Source organism: Osmerus eperlanus, chromosome 1 (genome assembly GCF_963692335.1).
Source record: "Osmerus eperlanus chromosome 1, fOsmEpe2.1, whole genome shotgun sequence".
Lineage (NCBI taxonomy): Eukaryota > Metazoa > Chordata > Actinopteri > Osmeriformes > Osmeridae > Osmerus > Osmerus eperlanus.
Window position 1 is genome coordinate 13,018,639 of NC_085018.1, and position 10,638 is coordinate 13,029,276.

Below are 10,638 nucleotides of genomic sequence, written 5' to 3' on the forward strand. Positions count from 1 at the left end.
CATCTGAGTTTTCAGTTCTGATTATCCTACCTCTGGTGTTCAGGTTTGACTGATGGTACTACTACACCCTCTGATACTACTAAGAGTTCTGCTGTTGGTGAGTAGGTTCTCCATCCTATGGACCGCCAGGAACACAATTTGCGGTGGAGGTTTTACAAATTGAACTTGGTTTTAAAATTGTTTTGGACTGATATATTAAAGTCAAAGTCACATATTCAAGTCATCTGTACAACAAAGAGAAGTATTGTCATTACACACAGACCCCATTACTATTTTGACTTTAAAGAGATTTATAGCATGGTTACTTTTCAGTTACTAGTTCAACTCCTAATCCATTCTGGTTTTAGATATGATGGTAGCTGACTCTGGTGATTCAGCAACAGTTAAAACCCCCACAGCATTCTCAGGTAGGACTCATTTTTTAGCACAACTATGAATGTCAATATTAGCTGAAGCACTTGCTTATGTACAATATAATTAATTTTATGATTATGCTCAATTCTTCTAAGGCTCAACTACTACCTTTACTCAGCCCTCAGAGCGTCACACTTTTAGTAAGAATGAGAACAACCAACACAAACCATGTTCATGAACACACACGGCCTGTTCACCTGTCGCATCTGAGTTTTCAGTTCTGATTATCCTACCTCTGGTGTTCAGGTTTGACTGATGGTACTACTACACCCTCTGATACTACTAAGAGTTCTGCTGTTGGTGAGTAGGTTCTCCATCCTATGGACCGCCAGGAACACAATTTGCGGTGGAGGTTTTACAAATTGAACTTGGTTTTAAAATTGTTTTGGACTGATATATTAAAGTCAAAGTCACATATTCAAGTCATCTGTACAACAAAGAGAAGTATTGTCATTACACACAGACCCCATTACTATTTTGACTTTAAAGAGATTTATAGCATGGTTACTTTTCAGTTACTAGTTCAACTCCTAATCCATTCTGGTTTTAGATATGATGGTAGCTGACTCTGGTGATTCAGCAACAGTTAAAACCCCCACAGCATTTTCAGGTAGGACTCATTTTTTAGCACAACTTTGAATGTCAATATTAGCTGAAGCACTTGCTTATGTACAATATAATTAATCTTATGATTATGCTCAATTCTTCTAAGGCTCAACTACTACCTTTACTCAGCCCTCAGAGCGTCACACTTTTAGTAAGAATGAGAACAACCAACACAAACCATGTTCATGAACACACACGGCCTGTTCATCTATCGACTCTGAGTTTTCAGTTCTGATTATCCTACCTCTGATCCTCTGTACAACAAAGAGAAGTATTGTCATTACACACATCACCCATTAAAATTATGACCTTAATGAGATTTATACCATGGTTACTTTTCAGTTACTAGTTCAACTGCAAGTGAGTTGGTCAAATGAATATAAATATGTCTATGATTTATTGGGTGTTTTACTGCTCTACATTCTATAATGCAAAAGCCATTTAAAAAAGCAGTTTTAAGCATAGTCATTCTTCCATGTTGTTCATGTACTTGGCTGCCAACAGTTTTTGGTCTAATCTCACATCCAGAATCACAACAGTCTATAAGCGTACAAAAAAACACTTTATGACAAATGGCCTATCCTCATGTCAACATACAGGATCACAGATGTGGTTGGTGGTGGTGGTGGTGTGTGTGGCTGGTGCTGCTGTTGGTTTGACCCTGGGGGGACTGACGGCTGTCTGCGTCCGCTGGGGAAGCAGTGAGTACATCTGACCGTCTACTTTCTGTTGGAGGAAGATTGTCCAGCTGCTGCTGCCCTCTCTAAACGACAAAGCAATTCACAAAACTGACCTTTGATGAAAAGAAGCCTTTTGCACAACTCTATACACAGTGTGTTCTGTATGTTCAGGGATTCATTCATTTGGTTGTATTTTACAGGGGGAAATCACATCAAAAGGTATGAAAGGTCCTTGGTATCTTGAGAGATCTCTGTTTTCTGTTTATGATCAAATGTTCACAGTACAGATTTATATGTTGTCTTTTTTACTTTCTCCTATATGTGCGGCCACCCCTGTCTACAGCAGTCAAGGTATGGTCCAAAGAAAGAAAGAAACTATTCATGCTGCTAAAAGTACAGTTCTACTTCCTCTTCAAGAACCTCAGATCCACTTTTGCTTAAGGGAAAAGTATGAGTGCTATTGGTTTATGTGGTTTATGGCCTTAAACACTGTTCATTGTGTGAGTGTACAAAGTGTGACGATGTTGTCTCTGTTGTAGATAAAATGTCTATGGGCCCTGTGAGCAGTCACGACCATGTGAGTGTGTTACTATGGCTACTTTAATATACTGTACATTTGTGTTGTCAGTTGTTTAATCGTGCAGTTGTTAAACTGAATACTGAATTAATTTACCTCAAAATTATTGTTTAAATTGCTGTTATAAAATGTAGGTTATTTATTGCAAGTCTCTCATTATGTTAGTGTCAAATACAGATGAAATATTTCCCCAGGTGGATGCAGGGAATACTGTGCCCGACAGTCTGTACAGGAATGGGAAGACCTCAGACAATGATGAAGTATATGTATAATCATGTCTCAATTCTTCATGTGCCTTTTAATCAATCAGTTTATATGTACAGCTCTGTCATATCGTGTCTAATATTATAAATCTGTTTTTTCCTCTAGTCTGACACGTACCATGTGTACTGCTCCATCCCTGACAGCCCCACCGCAGCAGCCCAGGCAGACACGCTCTACAGTTTTCTGCAGCCACATCATTGAAATCACAGGGTATAGAAGGACCTGTCAGATCATTAGAAACTCATTTTTCGATTTCCAATTTGAGAATGACCTCACCAAACCTTTGTTCGATTGCAGAGTAGGCTGTTAGCCTTGCCTTTCTACAAACTGTACAGAGCTATGATGAACAAGCCATGTCACCTGATGGAATAGTATTTGTGTGGAGGTATTTGTAATATTTTAAGTATTAAGATTTAATTGCCTGTGTGGTTTGCGGGTGGGTGTTGTAGAGACTGCCTCTGATAATTCCTGACAATTTCAACACTAGGGAGTGGACACCACAAACCTCTGGGGGTACAGCTGGTGACCAGAACCCATCTATATCCCCTTACTTATAGCAACAAGGAGGGGTCCCACACACAGACTGTGGTCCCACACAAATCTAGTATGTCAAGGTTCTCAGCTGTCTCTCAGGAAAATGATTGGTCTAGTATGATGGGTGCTGATGACATCACAGACCTGTAAGCTGTAGAAGCTTCAAACAAAACCATCTCTTTTCAATGTTTATTTGTATTTTCACCATTTATTTGTCTGCAGTCATGGCTTAAACCTCTACCACTCCATTACAGGGTTGACTAAGGCACAGCACCACGTATCAATATATATAGATTGTATTTGAATAAAGTCATGCATGTAATTTGTGCTATATCAATTTGAAAAATATGATCTGTTGCTTTGTTTTTTCAGCTTAGCTTCAAGTGTGCACAGATCTGTTTACTTGTAATGTATGATCATATTTACAAAGTACAGAAAGTAACTAGCAAGAAACACAAGATGTATGACGTAGGCCAATGGAATCTTACAGATAACTCCTCAATTACTACTGACTGTTTCATTAAAATATGCATGCTTAAACCTATTTCTTTTGGCTACTGTCGTTGTGTTATTCTTTTACCTTTTTTGCTAAGCACTGATGATTCTATATTTTGAATAAACTTTAGAAAAATCTTATGAATGCCTATGCCTACATATTTGTCTATTTTATTTTTCGACAAAAGCACTAGCAATTTAATCCCAGTCATCGAGTTGGTAACTAATACATAATTTTCACATGCCGACGTAAAAGCACATGTAGGCTTCATACCAAAGTTCATTGAACTATCCACTAGCTAGTAGTCTACATGTCAAACAACAGCCTCCTTTACTGGGTTATCCGTCGCAATATCCACAGCTCATACACGTGAATGCATTACTTACTATATTCACGCAACGTCTTACTGTGATTCAATTGCACTTCAGGTGCATTTGAATGATTACTCTCACTAACTCAATTTCGATTGGTTGTCCGATTTAAGCGAGCAGTTTAAAGATGTGTAAAACCTATGCCCGCTTGTGGTATGTTGCAAATCGAAAGAGTCTTCCAACATGGTGTCAGGGATCAATCCCTTTTTGTGCTCCTTGGTACTGGTGACTTTAACGTCTTTTGTAGCAGTTTCTTATGGGAGTATAAGTGATATGAGCACATTAAGGCTTAACAATGAAGATACCGATTCGACCAAAATTTGGACAAAGTTTAGACGAGACGGTCGTAATTATGCAAATGAGCCTGGAACCTCAACTGGCGTAATAACTCGAAATGGATCTCTTGCCTTTGATTCCGATTATGAGACTAACTCAGCGGATGTGGATTGTGAGTTGACAAATGTCTCAATTTAACGTGTGCTTCGTGGTCCCTCAATTATTTATTTGGGCTTTACCTTTTGTTTTCAGCTCGGCACCTGTTGATGAATGCCAAACTCAAACGCATCGGGCCTTCGGTGCATTGCTCTGATGACGCAATGACCTTGCGAGTGAATGGAGAGAGGATTCCCCGTTTTCTGGTTGACAATGGTGAGGTTTGATGCATTACTGTGGCTTTCCAGTGAAATTGGCTGGTAGCATGATCTGAGCTTCTGCTTTCTGCAGGTGAAGGGTCTCTCATTCCGTTGAATCGGATGCCTTCTCATTGTGGGTTCTCTGTGAGGCGGTCCCGCAGAGACGTGCTTTTTGTAGCTCCATACAAAGGCTGCCATGTAACTGAACAGGTAGATATTTATGATTTTATAAGGGATGCCGCTGTCATGACAGCTATTCAAACATATCCTCCAATCATTGAATGAGAAGTGAATTCAAGTACTCTTTCAACAGGGTGGTGATCATGTACTGCATCTAAGACTATGGGGGGAATCCATGACAATGTCTTGTCCCGTTTTGCCCTCTCCACTTTCTGTAACCTGCTTCACTTACGGAATGTTGTTAAATATGGGTAATATTGGAGCAGATGCACTCAAGGTGAAAGGTAAATTGTACTTCATTTGAAAAGTCCATCTAATCTACTGCATTTAGTTCGCACAACCATTCTTGTTAGGGTCCTTGGAACAATTCCATTTTTTCAAATGAGAATTTACTTTTAGTCTATGATGTATGGAAACCTGTGCTGTCATCTGGAGAACTTTGTGGATTTGCTATGGTGTCACACTCCAGAGAAACGGTGATTACTGCTCCTTACAAAGAACCCTGCATCAAGATAAAGGTACGGTCCATTACTAACTTCTGCTTACAAATGTATAAATTGTCTTTAGGTCATCTACTTACAACATCTTTTGTTTTATAGGATAATAAGCATGTTCTTGTCCTGCATGCTAATGGTCAAGAGGTTTCGGTATCCTGCCCATCTCAAACTAGCCCTGTGGATCCTCTGATGCCCTCCACCACCACGGCTACACCAACTACTGGGGGCTCCTCAGACACTCAGTCCACAGAGCTGCCTTCTTACCGTGGGTACCAACGGTTTCCAGGGTCTCGTTCGTTCCCTGAACCTTTCCCGACAACTGACACTACTAGGGCTGCCCCCACAGAGCTTCCTCAATACCCTAGGTTCCCCACACCATTCTCAACCACTGCCTCAACGAGAGCTGCACCCACGGATCCTCAGATGCCTGCGTTGCCTCAATACCCCGCGTTGCCTCAATACCCCGCGTTGCCTCAATACCCTAGGTTCCCCACACCATTCTCAACGACTGCCTCAACGAGAGCTGCACCCACGGATCCTCAAATGCCTGCGTGGCCTCAATACCCCGCGTGGCCTCAATACCCCGCGTGGCCTCAATACCCCGCGTGGCCTCAATACCCCGCGTTGCCTCAATACCCCGCGTTGCCTCAATACCCCGCGTTGCCTCAATACCCCGCGTTGCCTCAATACCCTAGGTTCCCTACACCATTCTCAATGAGCGCTGCACCCACAGATCCTCAGATGCCTGGGTTACCTCAATATCCCAGGTTCCCTCAATACCCTAGGTTCCCCACACCATTCTCAACGACGAGAGCCGTACCGGCTGATTCACACATGCCAGAGCTCTCTCAATACCCCGGATTCCCTCAATACCTTAGTTCCCCACCCTACCCCGGATTCCCTGGGTTTCCTGTACCATTCCCATCGACTGCAACTATGAGACCTGCACCTGCTGATCCCCAGATGCTATCCATGATGACAGCTGCACCAACTAGTGCAGACTCATCTGATACTGGGGGCTCCTCAGACGCTCAGTTGGCAGAGTTTCCTTTTTACCCTGGGTTACCTCAATACCCTGGGTTACCTCAATACCCGGGGTTACCTCAATACCCTGGGTTTCCCGGACAGTTCCCATGGATTACAACTACGAGAGCTGCGCCTTTTGATCCCCAGATGCCAGAACTTCCTCCCTACCCCCTATTCCCAGGGTTCCCTCCCTACCCTGGGTTCCCCCAATCCACTTCTGCAGCCTCTGGGTACAAGAAGGCAGCCCTTTACAATCCTTGGAAACTTAAGGGGGGACATCATATGGTCATGTACCAGGATGATCCTTCCCCTCAGTCGAGTGTTACACTGGCTCCAGCAGGGACCCCCAGGTCTTCCACTACTGCTGGTGTCGAGGACCAGAGGAGGATTCCAGGTTTTGGTTCTCGCCGCAGTGGTGCACTCCCTCCTTCACCTGCTCCTGAGGACTCGTCCGTAAACACCCTCACCCTGTTAAGTGACTTTTCAAACGATTCCTCTTGATGTCTGTAACCGTTTCATCTTTCAGTGAGACGTGCACTTTAAAAATAATTATTTAACTTTACACTTGTGTCGGGTGTCATTCTCTATGGCTTGTTGGTGATTGCAACTAACGTATGCTTTGTCTGAGCATTGTTCAACTTGCATGGTGAGCCAGCTGAACTTAGTCAGGACTCCATTAATGTAACTTCTCACTCTGGATTAGTCCATAAGTAGTTGCCTCCCAACTTCCTGAAAGGAAGCAGCTGAAGAGCCCACAGTTGAAGTATTAATGGAGAACAGAAATTGGGTTGGAGTGCATTTATTTCTCAAGGTTTTTTTTAAACTGTTTTGGCTGAGACTAGTGCTAAAACGGTTATTGGCTGGAGTGTAAATGTGTACACATGCTGGTTTTAAAGATTCATTCTCATTTAAATCATGACAACTTGAAATAAGGCTTATTCATTCCCTCCCTATATGCAAAGAGGGTTATGTCTCAGGTTATTGGCAAGATTTTGTTAGGCACTTGAGTCTTGGGCGTTGAGTAGGTGTTGGACGACACTGCTCCAGCTCTACCATACTCATCAATGTCTAAAACAATAGGTAGCGCACACACAGCAATATTATAAAAATGCATGGAAAGATGTTTTACTCTTTTCAAATGACCTTTCAACACGTATACACACAGACCTCGCTCAGTGTTTTGAAGGGTCCAACCTGCTGTACACTCCACACATGATGTACTGGTCCTTAGCCTGTGTCAGAACAACCCTGCACCTGACACAGCTGAGTACAGCCCTACTACCAGCAGGAGGCACTAGCGAGCCAACATCTCACACACTCACTCTCGCCCTGCCACTCTACTGTAATACTAGTGCAATACGGTAAAGGCTTCTAAAGCCTTTTTTTGTGTCTAGTATTCTCACTTAATATCAAATGAGAACCTGCTGCTTTTGTAATCATTGTGTGGTATAATCACTGCAGGGAAAAAGGGTAAATCTCAGATTGACTTGGTTGACAGGACCTGCTGTAGAGGCCCAGCCTCTTGGGTTTTAATCACATCAGAATAAACCCACTGATATGGCTGCCCACTCTGTGAGTCTCTCCTATGGCCTTGTAGGCTTGAAGCCAGTCCGCCCTTCAGCCGCTCAGTCCACCTCCATCTCACCCCTCGCCTACCCCCAGACAGTGCCGAAAGAAGCCCCTGACTCTGGGAGGGCAGGTGGAACCAGGGCAGCCCCTGGAGCAGCTCTGGGAGACCTTGCTTGCTCCCTGTGGCAGGGTGGGATTCAAAGGTCACCAGGGTAAAACGCTCTCCTACGCAACCCTGCTGGCGGTCTGCATGGATGCAGCTCAGGCAAGCTGAGAAGATGTCCGTGTACGGGGATGAGCCCCTGTCCTCTCCACTTCCCTCTGCGCGAGTGTCCCCGGCCTGGGCAAAGGGGCCCTGTTGTTGAGGGTCCTGACCCCAATGTTGGGCCCTCTCCCAAGCAGAGCGGGTCAAGACCACCAGGACCCGGCCCCCCTGGGTGTCCAGGAGGTGTAGCTGGGAGTGCAGCCATGGCAGGGGGCCAAGAGAGCCCAGCTGGGCCTGGCTCCACAAATCCACACATACCCTGAAGCCCTTGGCTACAAGGAGGGAGCCCAACTCACACACCTGCTCAGACACGGGCCCTTCTGCATCTGGGGGGCTCAGCAGCATGATGTTACCCTCCCCACCAGCTTCTAGTTAGAGGGGAGAGAAGGGGGTTACAGACACTGCAGCTGATTTTTTAGATATACAGTATGTCACATTAAAGGGAAATGGCATTATGGTACAATTATTTATTTGTATAGTCCCTATACAAAAGCCCATCAGTGAGTAACATGAAAGTAGTCATTGATAGCTGTGTCCAACTGTCTCATGAAAAGTAAGGGACGGGGACGGGTGTGGGTGGGGGGTGGGGTCAGATCTTTCTGATCATACTCACGTTTCACTGTGCTATGCAGGAAACAGACTCCGAGAACAGCTATGCCGATTAGCAGCACAATAACAAGAACCAGTAGACTCATCCGCCACCTACTGGCTGAGAGAGAGAGACACTGTGTACAGCACATGACTGATGGTTTGAGTCTTTTGTCTAACTGCATGTTTGATGAAAGCACATTAGTATACTGAGTTGGTTTCCCTCAGTTAATAACCGAGCCAGATAGCTTATTTATGTTCATTGTTGTGACTGCCTTAACCATCATGTATGACCTAATTACATAATCTATTGTTCTTTATTGGGATCAGTCTATCAGTCGTTATTGAGATTACATGCTCAGAGTTGATGACATACATCTATGTTTGTAAATGTAAGGAAAAAAATATATTTAAAATCTTCTACAACAGACGGTACTTTTGTGTCAGAATACAGTTGAATTCCAGCACATCAATTAGGCCTTCATTGGGGCTTATGCAACTATAGATATTTTTTTAATGATTAATACAATGAGGTGACAATTCAAAAACTTACCATATACATTAGGACAAAAGGGGCCAATATTTTTGTCCATTCCTTGTATCTTTACCTGTAGAGACAAACACACACACAAATGTTTTAATACATTTAGCTTCCTTTCGCTGATTGGTTTTGCTTTGCAAATATGTAAGGCAAATATGACCCATGACACAATTAAATCTCTCCTATTTGATTATGTAAAAAAACAAATAGCTCTGTCAGCTAGTGTTACAGGCAAAACAAATAGTAGTATTGTACCATCATGCACAGGTCCACACAATACTCTATGTCTTCAAACGCTCCCTGCACCTGCTGTGATAAGAGACACACTACACCATCAAAACACAGAACACATACTAGCCTGAACAGTATCCCATAGAGGAACAACATGTCAACAATACAAATGGCTACTGTTCAACAAAAAAGAACTACGAAACTACTGTTGTCACTGGTTACCCAAAGTCCTTTGCGGTTTTCCATCCATGGGCCGTTGGCCAGAGGCTGCCTGGAGCTCCTCTGCTCCCTGCACCCACCCACACCTGCGTCCCTCTGACACAGCCACACCTCAGCTTCCAGCCTGCAGGGGGTCGACACGTTCCAGGAAAGCATGCTACCGCCACTGTTCATCTGGCCTCGGACCACGGACACGGACACGTTCGCCCACACATTACTTTGAAAAGCTTCTTGAACAACAACAAAAATGGTTAGAATTGATCTTGTTTTTTCCACATCGACTTGTAAGACAGCAGACCAGAGTACTTTTGATATGAAGATACGCAGAAGACCTGCATTCTTGTGAAAAGGGCTACACAAATAAAGTTTAAAGTTTGATTTGAAGACACGCCGCCTCTTACCGTTGTTCTTGAATGGACAACTTTCAGATCGGTGTGACCTTTCATCTACTTTATCCCACCACATCTGCATACACATGCACAGACACGCACACATACACACAAAATCCCCCCAAAAGATTCAGATCATTTCTATGATGCTGTAATGTCCCGCAATGTGTTATTAACGCTTAAAATATCGTAAAATAAAATGAATATCAGGAGGCCTACCTGAATGCACATACAAGGGGTGACAGAATGCAGTGGAATGGCTTTTTCTGTCCACTTCTACAGACACAAAATAAGTGTTTACTTCAAAGACAAGCAATGAGAAGAACTATGCAATAACAACTTTCAGGTATACATGTCTATAAATTCAGCTGTAAATTATCTTGACACCTTTGCACCACATTAACCTTGCAAGTTCCATTTCTCTCCTGCTTAAGGCACATCTTTAGTGGGAAGAAGTTGTCACTCTTGTGTTCAGCACTCAGATTCACCACACCCCTTATCTGGTCAATATCTGCACCTATTCTAGGGACTGACAAACACGAGCCAATTACACAAGAGA

The 10,638-nt window shown here is 43.4% G+C and overlaps 2 protein-coding genes and 2 long non-coding RNA genes across 10 annotated transcripts in view; 3 read left to right on the forward strand and 1 right to left on the reverse strand.

Annotated features, from left to right (window-relative positions):
• The first annotated feature begins 43 nt into the window (after positions 1 to 43).
• Positions 44 to 556, forward strand: LOC134036173 (uncharacterized). The gene is made up of 3 exons (XR_009932392.1): positions 44 to 97; positions 348 to 407; positions 510 to 556. It is a non-coding gene; the product is annotated as an uncharacterized LOC134036173 (long non-coding RNA).
• A 1,652-nt stretch (positions 557 to 2,208) lies between these two features.
• LOC134026434 (uncharacterized) lies at positions 2,209 to 3,775 on the forward strand. 2 transcript variants are annotated; one of them, XR_009931367.1, is made up of 4 exons: positions 2,209 to 2,277; positions 2,472 to 2,537; positions 2,647 to 3,634; positions 3,669 to 3,775. It is a non-coding gene; the product is annotated as an uncharacterized LOC134026434 (long non-coding RNA). The 2 variants fall into 2 exon arrangements; XR_009931366.1 differs by having other exon boundaries at positions 2,647 to 3,700.
• A 300-nt stretch (positions 3,776 to 4,075) lies between these two features.
• LOC134020559 (uncharacterized) lies at positions 4,076 to 6,839 on the forward strand. 3 transcript variants are annotated; one of them, XM_062460717.1, is made up of 8 exons: positions 4,076 to 4,390; positions 4,471 to 4,590; positions 4,666 to 4,784; positions 4,888 to 5,038; positions 5,154 to 5,272; positions 5,354 to 5,723; positions 5,862 to 6,317; positions 6,354 to 6,839. In XM_062460717.1, exons 1-8 carry the CDS (start codon positions 4,126 to 4,128, stop codon positions 6,776 to 6,778), a joined length of 2,025 nt encoding a protein of 674 aa, XP_062316701.1. In that variant the 5' UTR covers positions 4,076 to 4,125; the 3' UTR covers positions 6,779 to 6,839. The 3 variants fall into 3 exon arrangements, with proteins under 3 accessions (XP_062316701.1, XP_062316709.1, XP_062316692.1); XM_062460725.1 differs by having other exon boundaries at positions 5,354 to 5,705; XM_062460708.1 differs by having other exon boundaries at positions 5,354 to 6,317.
• A 205-nt stretch (positions 6,840 to 7,044) lies between these two features.
• LOC134020576 (uncharacterized) overlaps positions 7,045 to 10,638 on the reverse strand; it is a 5,588-nt gene continuing 1,994 nt past the window's right edge. For 2 of the 4 annotated variants that reach the window (XM_062460754.1, XM_062460738.1), the window contains 8 exons: positions 10,484 to 10,608; positions 10,299 to 10,355; positions 10,092 to 10,155; positions 9,694 to 9,920; positions 9,496 to 9,549; positions 9,253 to 9,307; positions 8,725 to 8,820; positions 7,046 to 8,479 (listed from right to left, as the gene is read on the reverse strand). In XM_062460754.1, coding sequence (XP_062316738.1) covers positions 7,755 to 8,479; positions 8,725 to 8,820; positions 9,253 to 9,307; positions 9,496 to 9,549; positions 9,694 to 9,920; positions 10,092 to 10,155; positions 10,299 to 10,355; positions 10,484 to 10,608 — 1,403 coding nt within the window. In that variant the 3' untranslated portion in view covers positions 7,046 to 7,754. Of the gene's footprint in view, positions 8,480 to 8,724; positions 8,821 to 9,252; positions 9,308 to 9,495; positions 9,550 to 9,693; positions 9,921 to 10,091; positions 10,156 to 10,298; positions 10,356 to 10,483; positions 10,609 to 10,638 lie in introns of all 4 variants that reach the window. The other 2 variants (XM_062460751.1, XM_062460745.1) reach the window with 2 other exon arrangements.